Source organism: Aquarana catesbeiana, linkage group LG02 (genome assembly GCF_042186555.1).
Source record: "Aquarana catesbeiana isolate 2022-GZ linkage group LG02, ASM4218655v1, whole genome shotgun sequence".
In the NCBI taxonomy this organism is placed as follows: Eukaryota; Metazoa; Chordata; class Amphibia; order Anura; family Ranidae; genus Aquarana; species Aquarana catesbeiana.
The window spans coordinates 265,236,466-265,253,340 of record NC_133325.1 but is presented as its reverse complement, the minus strand read 5'-3'; the positions used below and the strand labels follow the sequence as shown (position 1 = coordinate 265,253,340).

General features: G+C 42.3%; 1 protein-coding gene across 2 annotated transcripts in view; it reads left to right on the top strand.

Moving 5' to 3' along the window:
• ABCC4 (ATP binding cassette subfamily C member 4 (PEL blood group)) overlaps positions 1-16,875 on the top strand; it is a 627,509-nt gene that overhangs the window by 109,215 nt on the left and 501,419 nt on the right. For both annotated transcript variants that reach the window (XM_073614376.1, XM_073614377.1), the window contains exon 2: positions 7,336-7,446. In XM_073614376.1, the coding sequence (XP_073470477.1) occupies positions 7,336-7,446 (111 nt within the window). The remainder of the gene's footprint in view (positions 1-7,335; positions 7,447-16,875) is intronic.

Sequence of the window (16,875 nt, the reverse complement as noted above, 5' to 3'; positions counted from 1 at the left end):
ATTAAACGCACATCATAAGAAATTATTAATAAATGGTGTATTACATGCTGTTCATAATCACTTAGTCACTATGAGATTAGTTTTCTGCATTCTGCAAATAAACTGGCTGATCCTGGTTTTCTCTGTCCCCCCTCCTGTCCATGTCCCCACTGAAGTTGGGGATTTTGCAGAGCAGCGTTGGCAGCTCTAGATAAAAGTGTATAAGGGCACTCTTGAGTAACAGACCAAGCAGATATCAGTGTATGTAGAAATAGTTGAGGGTCTTCATGCACTTCCGGCAGCATTTGAAGAGAGAAGTAAAATGAAAAGAAAAAAAGGCGCCTATAAGTACGGAAGTAAAACTTTATATTTCCCAAAAGGTTTAAAAACACTTACAAAAGGGTGGATGGGTAGTAGCACATCATATTATTAATATAGCAGGTGGTCTGGTATCCTGGTAGCCCCAAGGAGTCTCAGGGATATCCGGAGGTGTAATTCTTTGGTAATTAGACCTCCGGATATCCCTGAGACTCCTAGGGACTTGACACTTATAGACCCCAGATCTCTGTGTAAAGAGGACCTGTCATTCTTTGTAATAAGGGAAAAAAAAAAAAAAAAAAAATTTGAAGGAAAAAATGTAAAAAAAAAAAAAAAAAAAACACACAAAAAAAATGTTTTAAAGAGCCCCATCTCCTCGTGTTTGCACGCAGAAGCGAACGTATACGTAGGTCATGCCCACATATGTAAACAGTATTTACAAACCACATATGTGAGGTATCGATGTGATCGTTAGAGTGAGAGCAATATTTCTAGCGCTAGACCTCCTCTGTAACTCTAAACTGGTAACCTGTAAAAAAATGTAAAACGTCACTTATGGAGATTTTTAAGTACTGTAGTTCCACGAGTGTGCACAATTTTAAAGCATGACATGTTTGGTATCTATTTACTCAGTGTAACATCATCTTTCACATTATACAAAACATTTGGAGTAAATATTGTGTTTTGTTTTTTTGTTTATGTTTTTTCATGAAAGTGTGTTTCTCTCCAAAAATCGCTTTTGAAAAATTGCTGCGCAAATACCGTGTGACATAAAAAAATTGCAACAACTGCCATTTTATTCGCTAGGGTCTCTGCTAAATAAATATATATATATATATATATATATATATATATATATATATATATATATATATATATATATATATATATATATTGTGCTCATAAGTTTACATATCCTGGCAGAATTTGATTTCTTGGCCATTTTTCCAGAGAATATGAATAACACAAAAACTTTTCTTTCACTCATGGTTAGTAGTCGGCTGAAGCCATTTATTATCAGTCAATTGTGTTAAATCATAATCACAACAGAAACTACCCAAATGACCCTGATCAAAAGTTTACATACCCCAGTTTTTAATACCGTGTATTGCCCCTTTAACATCAATGAGCTTGAAGTCTTTTGTGGTATTTGTGGATAAGGCTCTTTATCTTAGAGGGTAAAGCTACCCATTCCTCTTGGCAAAAAGCCTCCAGTTCCTGTAAATTTTTGGGCTGTCTTGCACAAACTGCACGTTTAAGATCTCCCCAGAATGGCTCAATGATATTGAGGTCAGGAGACTGAGATGGCCACTCCAGAACCTTCAATTTATTCTGCTGTAGTCGATGACAGGTCGACTTGGCCTTGTGTTTTGGATCATTGTCGTGTTGGAATGTCCAAGTACATCCCATGTGCAGCTTCCTGGCTGATGAATGCAAATGTTCCTCCAGTATTTTTTGATAACGTACTGCATTCATCGTGCCATCAATTTTGACCAAGTTTCCTGTGCCTTTGTAGCTCACACATCCCCAAAACATCAGCGATCCACCTCTGTGTTTCACAGTAGGAATTGTGTGCCTTTCATCATAGGCCTTGTTGACTCCTCTCTAAATGAAGCATTTATGGTTGTGGCCAAAAAGCTCAATTTTGGTCTCATCACTCCAAATGACTTTGTGCCAGAAGGTTTGAGGCTTGTCTTTGTGCTGTTTGGCCTCTTGTAAGCGGGATACTTTGGCATTTGTGTAGTAATGGCTTTCTTCTGGTGACTCGACCATGCAGCCCATCTTTCTTCAAGTGCCTCCTTATTGTGCATCTTGAAACGGCCACACACCACATGTTTTCAGAGAGTCCTGTATTTCACCTGAAGTTATTTGTGGGTTTTTCTTTGCATCCGAAACAATTTTCCTGGCAGTTGTGGCTTAAATTTTAGTTTGTCTACCTGGTTTCAACATAACCCCTCATTTTCCACTTCTCGATTAGAGTTTGAACACTGCTGATTGGCATTTTCAATTCTTTGGATATCTTTTTATATCCCTTTCCTGTTTTATACAGTTAGATTAGCTTTTCCTATAGATCCTTTTGACTATTCTTTTGCTTTCCCCATGAACCAGAATCCAGAAACGTCAGTGCAGCACTGGATGAAAGATACAAGGGTCTGTTAGGAGTCCAGAAACTCATTGACCTTTTATACACACACACGCACACACACACTAATTAAAGCAAACAGATCACAGGTGAGGATTGTTACCTTTAATACCCATTCAAACACCTTTGTGTCAACTTGTGTCCATGTTATCAGGCCAAAATCACCAGGGTATGTAAACTTTTGATCAGGGTCATTTGGGTAGTTTCTGTTGCTATTATGGTTTAAAAAGAGTAAACACAATTGATAATAAATGGCTTCAGCCAAACACTAACCATGAGTGAAAGAAATGTTTTTGTGTTATTCATATTCTCTGAAAAATGGCCAAGAAATCATAAATTCTGGCAGGGTATGTAAACTTATGAGCACAACTGTGTGTGTGTGTGTGTATGTATATATGTATGCATGTATGTGTATATATGTGTGTATGTATATATGAGTATGCGTGTATATATATATATATATATATATATATATATATATATATATATATATATATATATATATATATATATATATAGTATCTCACAAAAGTGAGTACACCCCTCAAAATTTTGTAAATAATTTATTATATCTTTTCATGTGACAATACTGAAGAAATGACACTTTGCTACAATGTAAAGTAGTGAGTGTACAGCTTAAATTAAGTGCAGTGCAAAATTGCTGTCCCCTCAAAATAACTCAACACACAGCCATTAATCTCTAACCGCTGGCAACAAAAGTGAGTACACCCCTAAGTGAAAATGTCTAAATTGGGCCCAAATTGTCATATTTTGTGTGGCCACCATTATTTTCCAGCACTGCCTTAACCCTCATGGGCATGGAGTTCACCAGAGCTTCACAGGTTGCCACTGGAGTCCTCTTCCACTCCTCCATGACAACATCACAGAGCTGGTGGATCTTAGAGACACTTGCGCTCCTACACCTTCCATTTGAGGTTGCCCCACAGATGCTCATTGGGATTTGCTTGGCCAGTCCATTACCTTTACCCTCAGCTTCTTTAGCAAGACAGTGGTCGTCTTGGAGGTATGTTTCGGGTCATTATCATGTTGGAATACTGCCGTGCTGCCCAGTCAAAACAGGGAGTGGATCATGCTCTGCTTCAGTATGTCACAGTACATTTTGGCATTCATGGTTCTCTCAATGAACTGTAGCTCCCCAGTGCCGGCAGGACTCATGCAGCCACAGACCATGACACTCCCACCACCATGCTTGACTGTAGGCAAGACACACTTGTCTTTGTACTCCTCACCTGGTTGCCGCCACATACGCTTGACACCATCTGAACCAAATAAGTTTATCTTGGTCTCATCAGACCACAGGACATGGTTCCAGTAATCCGTGTCCTTAGTCTGCTTGTCTTCAGTAGACTGTGGGCTTTATTGTGCATCATCTTTAGAAGAGGCTTCCTTCTGGGACAACAGCCATGCAGCCCAATTGGATGCAGTGTGCTGCGTATGGTCTGAGCATTGACAGGCTGACCCCCCACCCCTTCCACCTCTGCAGCAATGCTGGCAGCACTCATACATCTATTCCCCAAAGACAACCTCTGGATATGACGCTGAGCACGTGCACTCAACTTCTTTGGTCGACCATGGCGAGACCTGTTCTGAGTGGAACCTGTCCGGTTAAACCACTGTGTGGTCTTGGCCACCGTGCTGCAGCTCAGTTTCAGGGTCTTGGCAATCTTCTTATAGCCTAGGCCATCTTTATGTAGAGCAACAATCCTTTTTTTCAGATCCTCAGAGTTCTTTGCCATGAGGTGCTATGTGGTGCCATGTTGAACTTCCAGTGACCAGTATGAGAGAGTGAGAGCGATAACATCAAATTTAACACTCACCCACTCCCCATTCACACCTGAGACCTTGTAACACTAACAAGTCACATGACACTGGGGAGGGAAAATGGCTAATTGGGCCCAATTTGGACATTTTCACTTAGGGGTGCACTCACTTTTGTTGCCAGCAGTTTAGACAGCAGTTTAGGCTGTGTGTTGAGTTATTTTGAGGGGACAGCAAATTTACACTGTTATACAAGCTGTTTTTTATTTATTTTTTAGCAAAAAAATGATTGATGATGATTTTTACATGTAGGAGAGAAATGCCAGAATTGACTTGGGTGGCAAGTGGTTGACCACTTCCGGACTGTCCGCCGTTGTTATACGTCGGCTGTTTGAAGAGGGGTAATTTTGTTATGGGAGCAGCTAGCTACCATAACCCCAGTATCCTCTTCTTCAGCGGGCGGTCCGCTTTCAGATAAAAGTGGTGTCTGGGGCAGATTCGCCGTGAGATCACTTTTATCTGTGGCGAAGGTGATCGCGTCCTTCTCCCTGTTAGGTATGGAGATAAATGAGGGAAAGATGGCCCCCACCCGTCTCTGTACCATTGCAGGGTTGAAGCGACTTCAAAACGTCACTTCCGCCCATAGCTCTTAAAGCAACATTTTTTTTTTTTTTTTCTTTATTGCATTTTAGTGTAAATATGAGATCTGAGGTCTTTTTGACCCCAGAACTCATATTAAGAGGTCCTGTCATGCTTTTTTTCTATTACAAGGGATGATTAGATTCCTTGCAATAGGAATAAAATAAAAGTGACACATTTAAAAAAAAAAAAAAGAACAGTGCAAAAATAAAAAAATAAAAAGGTAAAATAAATAATAAAAAATAAAAAAAAATTTAAACACGCCCCGTCCCGCCGAGCTTGTGTGCATAGGCGAACGCATATGTGAGTAGCGCCCGCATATGAAAACGGTGTTCAAACCACACGTGAGGTATCACCACGATGGTTGGAGCAAGAGCAGTAATTCTAGCCCTCAACTCCCTCTGTAACTCAAAACATGCAACCTGTAAAATTTTTTAAACGTTGCATATGGATATAGTTTGTCGCCATTCCACGAGTGGGTGCAATTTTGAAGCGTGACATGTTTGGTATCAATTTACTCGGTGTAACATTATCTTTCTTCCTGAGGTTGCTAGGGGTTCCTTGAGCAATAAGCAATGTTGGTCTCTCAAATCAGTAACCACTAACACCAATAATCATTTTAGTTATGGGGGGGGGGTGAGAATCATGGAGGTAATATTGAAGAAACACCTTGCGTAGGAATTTTCCCAAACAATTACTCAGCGTTCTCGTTGACTTGCATTATTGGCGCCAATGGAGCCAAGAAAAATATGTACTGCTGGTGTTTTTTTTTTACGCTGCAATTTAGAAATATTATGCTATGCTCAAAAAATGCTGTCAAATGTGCATGCTATGTCTGCATGAATGTATCCTTACGCCGTAATCCTATAAACAGAGATGATTGCTTTTGTTAATCTGGCCATATGCCGACAGATCTGGCTACTGAAACCAAAACAAACTATAGCCAGATATTTTCTGTTTCAGTACATTTTAATTGAAGTTTACAGAGTTAGAGCAGTGTAGAATTATACAACTGTGGGGAGGCGTAAAACCGTTTTATCACCAGCGGATCAAGAGAAACAGCAATGACTTTCTATGTGGGTTTTACAATCCAGGTGTGTTAACAATGTAAAGATATGAGGATATAAACAAACATGGTTCCTGTTAAATCTGAAGTGCTTAGACCCCTTTGATATTTATTAGCGATGCACCGAAATTTCGGCCGCCGAAAATTAACGATTGAAAATAGGGTTTTCAGGGTTGTGCTGAAAAAAAAAAGGTGCCGATAATGGCTGCCAAAAACACCCGCAATTTTGTCATGATTTTACATTGATTTTACCGCAATTTTACTGCAGTTTTTCTTTTTTTGCAATTTTTACCGTGCTTATGGTGTGTTTTTCATTGGTCATGTGACTCAATGTATTTCAATGAGGAGGTGCATTTTTGGTGCGTTTTTTTCTTTTAACTGACCAAATATACACCAAGAAGGCAGCAAGCAGGATTTTTAACATCGCTTCAAAAGGTGCCGATAATGGCCAACAATAAATTCATATTCATCTAAGTTTAGGTATTAATTAAAAAGTCAAATATAATACAATTATTTATTAAAAATATATAAATTTTTAAAAAACTGTCAACTTCGATTTTGGTTTTGGTCAAGTGCATCCTGAATTTTAATTTTTAGTTTTGGAACCAGCATTTTCATTGCAGTGCACCACTAATATTTATAATTTCATGCTTCAGTGATGAATCAGTTCTTTGATGGAAGTGTGGCTGTATATAGCTCATCCTGCATCCTCAGCAGTGAGTTGATGGAGAAGAAGGTTCATGTGATGATATAATAGAACTCATTCTAATTCAAGAGATAGACAAGAGAGAAAGAAGAGGAAAATAAGAGAGAGAAAATCGGATGGAGAGGTTCAGGAGTGGGATGTCAAGTGTAGTGATTGGAAAGAGGGACCTGGAGGTGGTCCCATTGCAGTCGGATATTTGACACATTTGGCTATGGTCACATCTGAAATTTGGGGCTGTTTTGCACCTGATACACACTTCCTCTTCACTCGGATCACAATGGAAGCACATGTAATATACATTATTTTTCTATCGTGGCAATAGATTTTAGCCTTTATTTATTGGTCAGTTTTTTTCTCTTCATACATGGATTAAATGCCAAATATACTTTAAGCAGTCTTGAAAAGGGTTCCTCTGTGTATTTTTGCACAAATTTTAGTGTAAAGCAATTTTATTAAGTAACCTTTTTATTTCCAGATGTTTACATTCTGTGACAACTTTAAAATGAGTCTTTGACAACTTTAAAATGAGTCATCTGATGTAACCAGCCTCGCTAATTTCTTAATATACTGTCTTGTAGTAGTGATATTGCCTTTCAACAAACACTGGGAAATATGTTTTTACAGTTGTTTGTCTCTTGTGTATTGTGTATTTTATATGCATTTTATAGCGCAAATATAGTAATTTTTTTTTTTTTTCCTTTTAAGCTGGTTGAATTCTTTATTTCTTATTGGTCACAAACGGAAGCTCGAAGAAGATGACTTGTATAATGTGCTACCAGAAGACACTTCACAGAGACTTGGAGAAGAACTCCAGTGGTAAGAGTCTTCTTCTCTTCTGTGTTTGAATGTTGAACTATAGTCTTTATTTTATTTGTTACAGGTTCATCAATTTACACAGTGCTTTCAATATATATTGTACATTCTCATTGGTCCCTGCCCTCACGGAGCTTACAATCTAAGGTCCCTGGCTCACATTCATACACATACTAGGGCCGATTAAGACCGGAGCCATTGAACCTACCAACATGTTTTTGGAGTGTGGGAGGAAACCGAAGTACCCTGAGGAAACGCACACAGGCACAGGGAGAACATGCAAACTCCAGGCAGGTAGTGGTTGTGATTCGAACCGACGACCCTAGTGCTGCTAGGTGGTAGTGCTGACCACTTGGCCACTGTACTGCTTTTTATGGTGTACATCACAACAAGAACATAAGCAGGCATTACATGTTTACAGCACCAACTATAAATAGGTCATCATTATTGTCCCCATCACTTTCCTTTGGTAACAATAAAAACATACTGAAATATTTTGTATAGCAGAACCAAGGATTTTTGGGTGAGGTAGGTTAGATTAACAAGGTAATGTGTAGCTGTTGTTAAATACAGGTATGTGTGTATATGCGTGTGTGTGTGTTTTTGTATATACAGGTGCATCTCATAAAATTAGAATACCATCAAAAAGTTAATTTATTTCAGTAATTCAATTCAAAAAGTGAAACTCATATATTTTATATAGATGCATTACACAGGGTGATATATTCTAAGCATTTCTTTCTTTTAATTTTGATGATCATGGCTTACAGCTAGTGAAAACCAAAGATTCAGTATCTCAGAAAATTAGAATATTACATAAGACCAATAAAAAAAAGGATTTTTTAATACAGAAATGTTGACTTACTGAAAAGTATGTCCATGTACAGTATAGTATGCACTCAATACTTAGTTGGGGCTCCTTTTGCATGAACTACTGCATCATTGTGGCATAGCATGGAGGCGATCAGCCTGTGGCATTGCTGAGGTGTTATGGAAGCCCAGGTTGCTTTGATAGCGGCTTTCAGCTAGTCTGTATTCTTGGGTCTGGTGTCTCTCATCTTCCTCTTGACAATACCCCACAGATTCTCTATGGGGTTTAGGTCAGGCGAGTTTGCTGGCCAATCAAGCACAGTAATATGATTACCAGGTATTGGTACTTTTGGCTGTGTGGGCAGGTGCCAGGTCTTGCTAGAAAATGAAACCAGCATCTCCATAAAGCTGGTCAGCAGAGGGAAGCATGAAGTGTTCTAGAATTTTCTGATAAAGGGCTGCGCTGACTTTGGACTTGATAAAACACAGTGGACCAACACCAGCAGATGACACGGCTGCCCAAATCATCACGGACTGTGGAAAATTTTGCATTTCATTTGGAAATCAAGGTCCCAGAGTCTGGAGGAAGAGTAGAGAGGCACAGAATACAAATTGCATGAGGTCCAGTGTGAAGTTTCCATAGACAGTGATGATTTAGGGAGCCATGTCATCTGCTGTTGTTGGTCCACTGTGTTTTATCAAGTCCAAAGTCAGAGCAGTCCTCTACCAGGAAATTTTAGAGCACTTAATGCTTCCCTCTGCTGACCAGCTTTATGGAGATGCTGATTTCATTTTCCAGCAGGACTTGGCACCTGCCCACACTGCCAAAAGTACCTGGTTTAATGATCATGGTATCACTGTGCTTGATTTGCCAGCAAACTCGCCTGACCTAAACCCCATAGAGAATGTGGGGTATTGTCAAGAGGAAGAGGAGACACCAAACCCAACAATGCAGACAAGCTGCCTGTGCATACTATACTGTACATAGACATACTTTTCAGTAAGCCAATATTTCTTCATTAAACATCCCTTTTTATTTATTGGTCTTATGTAATCTAAATAGGTACTAAATTATTTTTAATTTTTTAATTATGAGTTTCACTTTTTGAATTGAATTACTGAAATCAACTTTTTCAATGATATTCTAATTTTATGAGATGTACCTGTGTGTGTGTGTGTGTGTGTGTGTGTGTGTGTGTGTGTGTGTGTGTACGTACATACATACATACATTGCATATATACTTTATTTTTTATTAAACATAGAGATTTGTAGATTGGCAGTTTAGCAACTAGGAGGACCTTTCAATGGCTCTATTGAGTATTGAGATAAATTAGGAGAAAGACAGGTAGTGTATTGTTTTCAATTGGCAAGCTGGATCATTGGTATTAATTAGTCATAGGAACAGAGAATGTTCAGTTAGCTTAGTGATTGAAAAGATGTGTTTGCTTCAAACTTCCAATCACATGCAAGCAAAATACTGTTTTTCTTAACTAACTTGCAGACGATTGGGTATTCAAAGTAAACACCTCTTCAGATCATTATGATTTAAATTGATTGTAAACAATCACCTTGTAAAATAATCAATTCAGTTTAAAATAGAAATGAAAGGCAAAACATTTGTGTATAGATATTAAAAAACGTATGGATACCTTTATAATGCTGTACTGGAACCCTGACTGTTATTTCGTTGACATCCATTGATTCTCAAGTATGATTGTATTGTTGTCTATTGATGCTTTTCATTGACTATAGCATGTCATGTCATACTACTATGTTTAACTGCATACCTTAAAAAATATATATATATAAAATAATATTATCAATTCCTCCCCCCCCCCTTTTTTTTATAAGTGATCACATACCCTGTGTTCCTTCTGTTCTCAGCTGCATAAGAGCTGATGGAGGAGGAGAAGCAGCAGCACACTGATCTTCCCAGTGAAAGGCTGTGCAGCAGGGTGTGTGTCAGGATAAGTCTAATCATTGGAGGAAAGCAGGCTGAGTTCCCAGCACAGCTAGAGAACTGACCACACTGTGCTCTCCTGCTTAGCGTGGTCAGTTTTTAATAAGAAATCAGAGGGACTGGCAAGAACACCAGGGATTTCAAGGAAGGAAGCAATACCAAGAGAACAGGATACTTTCCTCATACAAGTACATGGTACAGCAGGCACATATCAGGAATATGAAATGCTGGGGTAGCAAACACTTTAATGATAATTATAATTATCTGCTGGGGGTGTGGCCGACGATGGAAGGCCAAAGTGCAGCACTGAGCCCTGTGCCTTCTCGGCGCTGGCCCACAAACACCCACTTCCTGCATGTCTACGGATACCTCTCACCCCGCTGAGCCTAATGAGCGCTATTTACTCCCTACCGCGGCCCCCCTAAGGACAAAATGGCAACCGGACAGACCACAGGGAAGAGCAAGCCTCCTCCCACCATCCCTGCAGCAGCCTGTGCCAGCAAGGATGCCGCTGAAGACCCCCTGGATACACCATCAGATCCTCTGGCGTCCAATCACAGGTCAGACACCCCCCCATACCATGTCCCTGATGGCAGACTCGCACTATGCTGACTCTGAGGGCCCCCCTAGATCTGTAGCCACGGCCCTTCTCTCCTCCTTCAAAGCCACATTTGAGTCCTGGGCAGCTAAAATGGAGGCCTCACTACATGTGGAACTGTATGCTATAAAGTGACAAGTTTCAGCCACTGAAGGAGCTGTTTCAGCGTGGACCACTACCCAGGCTGACCATGCAGCATGTATATCAGCACTGGAATCTGTATCTACAGCTCATTTAAATCGCATGCGACAGCACCAGCTTCGTATAGAAGATAGCGAGAACAGAAGTCGCAGAAACAACGTTCAACACCAAGGAATACCAGAGGCAACGTCAGGCACAGATCTGAGACCTACTGTTGTCTCTATCCTCAATCAGGTCCTGGAAAGGGAGCCAACATCTCCCATTGAACTTGACCAGGTACACATAGTGGGGGGACCTGGGGGGGACTGAGGTGGCCGCCCTCGAGATGTACTTTGCCGAGTTCACTATTATACCCTAAAAGAATAAATCATGCGTAAAGCATGGCGGATGGGCCCTGTGGACTCTGACGGATCCTCTATTCACCTATATCCTGATATCTCCCGAAACACGTTATACATGCGAAGAGTAGGCCGCCCCCTACTGGATCTAATACGCCAGGCCCGGAACTTCTTATACCTGGGATCATCCCTTTTAGCATAAAGGCGACTTGAGGGGCCCACAAATTTATCTTGTTAGACCCAGATCAACTGCCTGATTTCTTTCATTTTCTCTAGCAAGATCCAGTTGATGTGCCAAACTGGTTGGACCCTCCTGACAACCACCAGCGGCTCTCGGGGCCTGTCCCTTTCTCTCAACGTCGCAGACACCCAAGGTCCAGATCAGCTTTTACCGACTACAGGGCCCAACGGCCTACCTTCCCTGAGGATTGATTTGATCTTCCCCTATTTGAACTCTGCACAGATCCTGCATTGCCCACTGAACATTCCATAGGAGGGTCGGGCCTTCTTCCCCTGGCATCTGACAGGTTTGCACTACGAACTGCTTCATTCATTTTCTCCGCCTCCGGTGGTCACCACTAACCGCAGTGCTCGATATACCATAGCTTGATCCACAGCCCTTGTGGCCATAAGGTACCTTTTCCTGCCCTTTGCTGGTACGACTTGTTCAGCTGGGGTTTGGGAAGGTAAGAGGGCATTTAATAATTCACTTATCTCCTCAGGTTATTATGCCCATATGACGATTGCCTTCCCTTACCGTTATCCAATACTTCTTTTCATAGTTTGCTCTGTACATTGTTACTGTTAATATGTCTGAGCGTTGGGGCATCTTTCTCTCTCAATGGACACTCGTATGTCTGCGTATGTCTACCAAAAGTAGAAGCAATGCATCTGAATTGGCGCAAACCTTTGTGAAAATTTATTTGGAAGCTCTATCTGGATCCTATGCTTTGGGGACAACCTGTAATGTTGCTTTGGGCACTGAATCTAACTGTACCAAGTGAAGATGTTGCTTCATTCAGAGATTCTGTAGGTAGAACCTTTGAGATTATTATTATTATTATTATTATACAGTATTTATATAGCGCCAACAGTTTACGTAGCGCTTTACAACTTGAGGGTAGACAGTACAAATACAATACAATTTGATACAGTAGGAATCAGAGGGCCCTGCTCCTTAGAGCTTACAATCTAAGAGGGAAGGTCAAGAGATACAAGAGGTAATAACTGTGGGTGATGTGCTGATTTAGAAGATAAATGTACAGTTGTTAGGTGGGGGCCAGATAGGCTTCTCTGAAGAGATGAGTTTTCAGGGATCGTCTGAAAGTGGATAAAGTAGGAGAAAATCGGACGGATTGGGGTAGAGCATTCCAGAGGATGGGGGAGGCTCTGGAGAAGTCCTGGAGGCGAGCATGGGATGAGGTGACAAGGGAGTTTGAGAGCAGGAGGTCTTGGGAGGAGCGAAGAGAACGATTAGGTTGGTATTTTGTGACTAGGTTAGAGATGTAGCTAGGGGCCAGGTTGTGGATGGCTTTGTAAGTTATAGTTAGTATCTTGAATTTAATTCGGTGACTGAGTGGCAGCCAATGGAGGGATTGGCAGAGGGGTGTAGCAGACGCTGAGCGGTTTGTGTGGTGGATGAGCCTGGCCGCAGCGTTCATGATGGACTGAAGTGGGGATAGCCTATTTAGAGGTAAACCAATGAGGAGGGAGTTGCAGTAGTCAAGGCGGGAGATGACCAGGGAGTGGATTAGAAGCTTTGTGGTGTCATTGGTTAGGAAGGGGCGTATCTTGGAGATGTTGCGAAGACAGAGGCGGCAAGCTTTGGATAGTGATAGAATGTGGGGTCGAAAGGTTAGTTCAGAGTCCAGGATTACACCTAGGACCTTGGCGTGGGGAGATGGGTTGATAGTTGAGCCGTTGATCTTGACAGGGAGATCAGGGGAAGTGGCACCTGAGGGAGGAAATATCATGAGCTCGGTTTTGGATAGGTTGAGTTTGAGAAAGTGATGTGACATCCAGGCTGATATGTCTGCTAGTAAGTTGGTAATGCGTGAGGAGACAGATGGAGAGAGCTGGGGGGTGGAGAGATAGATTTGGGTGTCATCAGCGTAGAGATGATATTTAAAGCCGTGGGAGGCAATCAACTGACCCAAGGAGGTGGTGTAGATTGAGAAAAGGAGAGGTCCGAGAACAGAACCTTGGGGGACCCCAACGGAAAAAGGAAGAGGAGAGGAGGAAGTAGAGTTGTAAGTGACACTAAAGGAGCAGTGGGATAGGTAGGATGAGAACCAGCGAAGAGTACAGTCACGGAGACCAAAGGAGTGGAGTTTTTTGAGGAGGAGGGGGTGGTCCACTGTGTCAAAGGCAGCAGAGAGATCCAGGAGAAGTAGTACAGAATAGTGTCCATTGGCTTTAGCCATTAGTAGGTCATTTGAGAGTTTAAGGAGAGCAGTTTCCGTGGAGTGTTGAGGGCGAAAACCGGACTGAAGGGGATCAAGAAGTTTATTCATGGTCAGATGGTCGCTTAGTCGGTTGTAGACCAGTCTTTCAAGAAGTTTGGAGGAGAAGGAGAGTAAGGAGATGGGACGTAAGTTGTTGAGACTGGTGGGATCCAGTGAGGGCTTTTTTAGTATGGGGGTGACTAGCGCATGTTTTAGAGAGTTTGGGAAGATGCCACAAGAGAGGGAGAGGTTGAAAATGTGAGTTAGAGAGCGTAGAATCGAGTCAGAGGGTGAGCGTAGCATTTGCGAGGGAACAGGATCCAGGGGGCAAGTGGTTAGATGAGTGCTAGATAAAAGTTTAGCAACCTCAGTAGTAGTAGCAGGGTTGAATGAGGAAGTAATGATTGTATCTGTGGACATGGGGTGTTGCATGGGGGAGGTTTTTGCGCACTGGCGATCTCCTCGTGAATTGTATCAATCTTAGTTTTGAAGTGATTGGCAATCTCCTGGGCAGTGAGTGAGTTGGTGGGTGGAGGCAGTGGAGGACAGAGTAGAGTGTTGAAGGTAGAGAAGAGTTGACGTGGACTGGATGAGAAGGTGTTGATGAGTGTGATAAAGTAGGTCTGTTTGGCAGTGTGAAGGCAGGAGTAGTATTTTAGGAGGGCAGATTTATATTGTGTGAAGTCTTCCTGGCTCTTAGTCTTATGCCACAGGCGCTCAAGAGCGCGGCTACGTTTTCTGAGACTTCTGGTGTCATCTGTTTGCCAGGGTTGTAGCAGTCGGGGCCTAATTCTGCGTGTAGTGAGGGGGGCCAGCTTGTCTAGGGAGGAAGACAGTGAGCTGTTGTAGATGAAAGTAGCTAGGTTGGGGCAGGACAGGGGGGAGATTTTGTCATAGAGGTGATCAGTAGCAGAGTAGAGAAGAGAAGGGTTGAGGTGGCGAAGGTTTCTGCGTGTAACTGTTAGGCGGTTGGAGGGAGAAGAGGTGGAAGACAAGGAGAGAGCAAAAGTAATAAGGTGGTGATCAGAGAGTGGGAGTGGATTGTTGGAAAGGTTGCACGGAGTGCACAGATAGGAGAAGGCAAGGTCAAGGGTGTTGCCATTGGAGTGGGTAGGAGCCTGTATCCATTGCTTCAGGTCAAGCGATGAGGTTAGACTGAGAAGTTTAGAAGTAATAGTAGTGTTAGTGTTGACAGGGATGTTGAAGTCCCCAAGAATAATTGTGGGGATTTCAGAAGAGAGAAAGTAGGGTAGCCAGGCAGAGAAGTCATCAAGAAAGGCTGATACCAGCCCAGGGGGCCGGTAGATGACAGCAATTCTTAAAGAAATGGGAGAGAAAAGACGAATGCAGTGTGCCTCAAAAGAGGAGAGTGTCAGAGAGGGCGGTGGGTGAAGAACCTGATAGGTGCTGCATGGGGCTAGAAGGATTCCCACTCCACCTCCCTTCCGTCCACTTGGTCTGGGGGAGTGAGTCCAGAGAAGGCCCCCATGGGAGAGGGAAGCAGGAGAAATAGTATCCGATTCATGAAGCCAGGTTTCAGTAATGGCAAGTAGGTTAAAGGAATTTGTGATGAAGAGGTCGTGGAGGGCGGTGAGTTTGTTGCAGACAGAACGTGCATTCCACAGGGCACAGGAAAAGGGGGGGCTGATTTTGGAAAGAGGAATAGAGACCAAGTTCTGTGGGTTGCGGCTCCTGCCAGAGGGTGTAGGAGGATGGGAGCGTTGGGCAAAGACAGATGATGGTGGCCCAGGGTTTGGGGATATGTCACCAGAGATTAGGAGAAGCAGAAGGGTGAGGGAGGTAATGTGGGACTGTGATTTATGTGAAGGGGCATGTCTCAGAGTACTGGAGGTTTTATCAGTGTATGGATGTAGAATGAGCGAGAGTTGGTAGGAGCAGTAGTAGGGGGAAGACAGAAGGCAGGGTGATATGTATAAGCAGGCGGGTGGAGAGGGGGGGTGAAGGTAAGAGAGTTTGAGGAGAGAGGAGAGGAGTGTCAGAAGCAGTGGTAGAGAGTGCATGTTACAGAGTGGAAGGAGAGCTTAATAGAGACAGGGTCACCTGCAGTCTGTTAGCTGCTTTCCAGTGCAGATTGCTGTATTTATTTGCTTCGTGCAATCGCTGAAGTGCAGAGATTGAAGTGCATATCACTTGTAGAAAGAATCACTTAGAGATAGAAGCCTTAATGATAGAAGCCACTGCAATGTGCTCCCCCAGCAATGTGCTGACCCCTTAAGGATGCTCAAATTTATACTGTTATAAGGGTGGGGTTGAAGTTCGTTAAAGTGGAGTTCCACCCACTTTTACAACTCTTCAGCATCCCTCACTAAACTGTGCACTGTAAACAAATTGGATATTTTTAAATTTTTTTTCTCAGCACCTACTGTATATCTGCTGTATTCATTTTTCACTTCCTCCTCCCTGGCCGCGGCCCATCGCATCATTTCCTGTTTGCAATGCATTCTGGGAAGGGGCGGCAACTTCCTCTGAAACTGCCGTTGCTATGGAAACCTGACCTGAAACCTATTACACTGCTTGTGCTGTACTGTGCGAGATCTGCAAGGATGAGATCCAGGAAGAAATACAGTCTGGCTTCAGATGCCCACACTTAAGATGGCCACGGCCTGCTGTAAGTTTATAAAATAACAAACTACTGCTATAAACTAACAAAACAGACCTTAGTTTACAGACTAACTTTACTAGAATACATTAAGCTTGTGTATTATAGGGGTATTTTTATTTAAAAAGTATCATTTCGGGTCGGAACACCACTTTAATTAATCATGAGTGAATATAAGAATGCCTAGCAATCAAAGTGAACTTTTTGCTTCAAAAGTCAGAATAGCAAGAGGCCAAGACAAGATCAACTCATAAAACTTAGGTAAGACAGACCAGAAAAACAAATAATGTCATGGTTGCTCGCACAGGGCAACAGATAGAGAAGGACACATACCAGAGACACACACACACACACAGAGACAGCAGGCAGATCCCAGTTTCAGTTAACGGTGGAAGATGTGGATGAGCTGACACATACCAGAGACACACACACACACAGAGACAGCAGGCAGATCCCAGTTTCAGTTAACGGTGGAAGATGTGGATGAGCTGACACATACCAGAGACACACACACACAGAG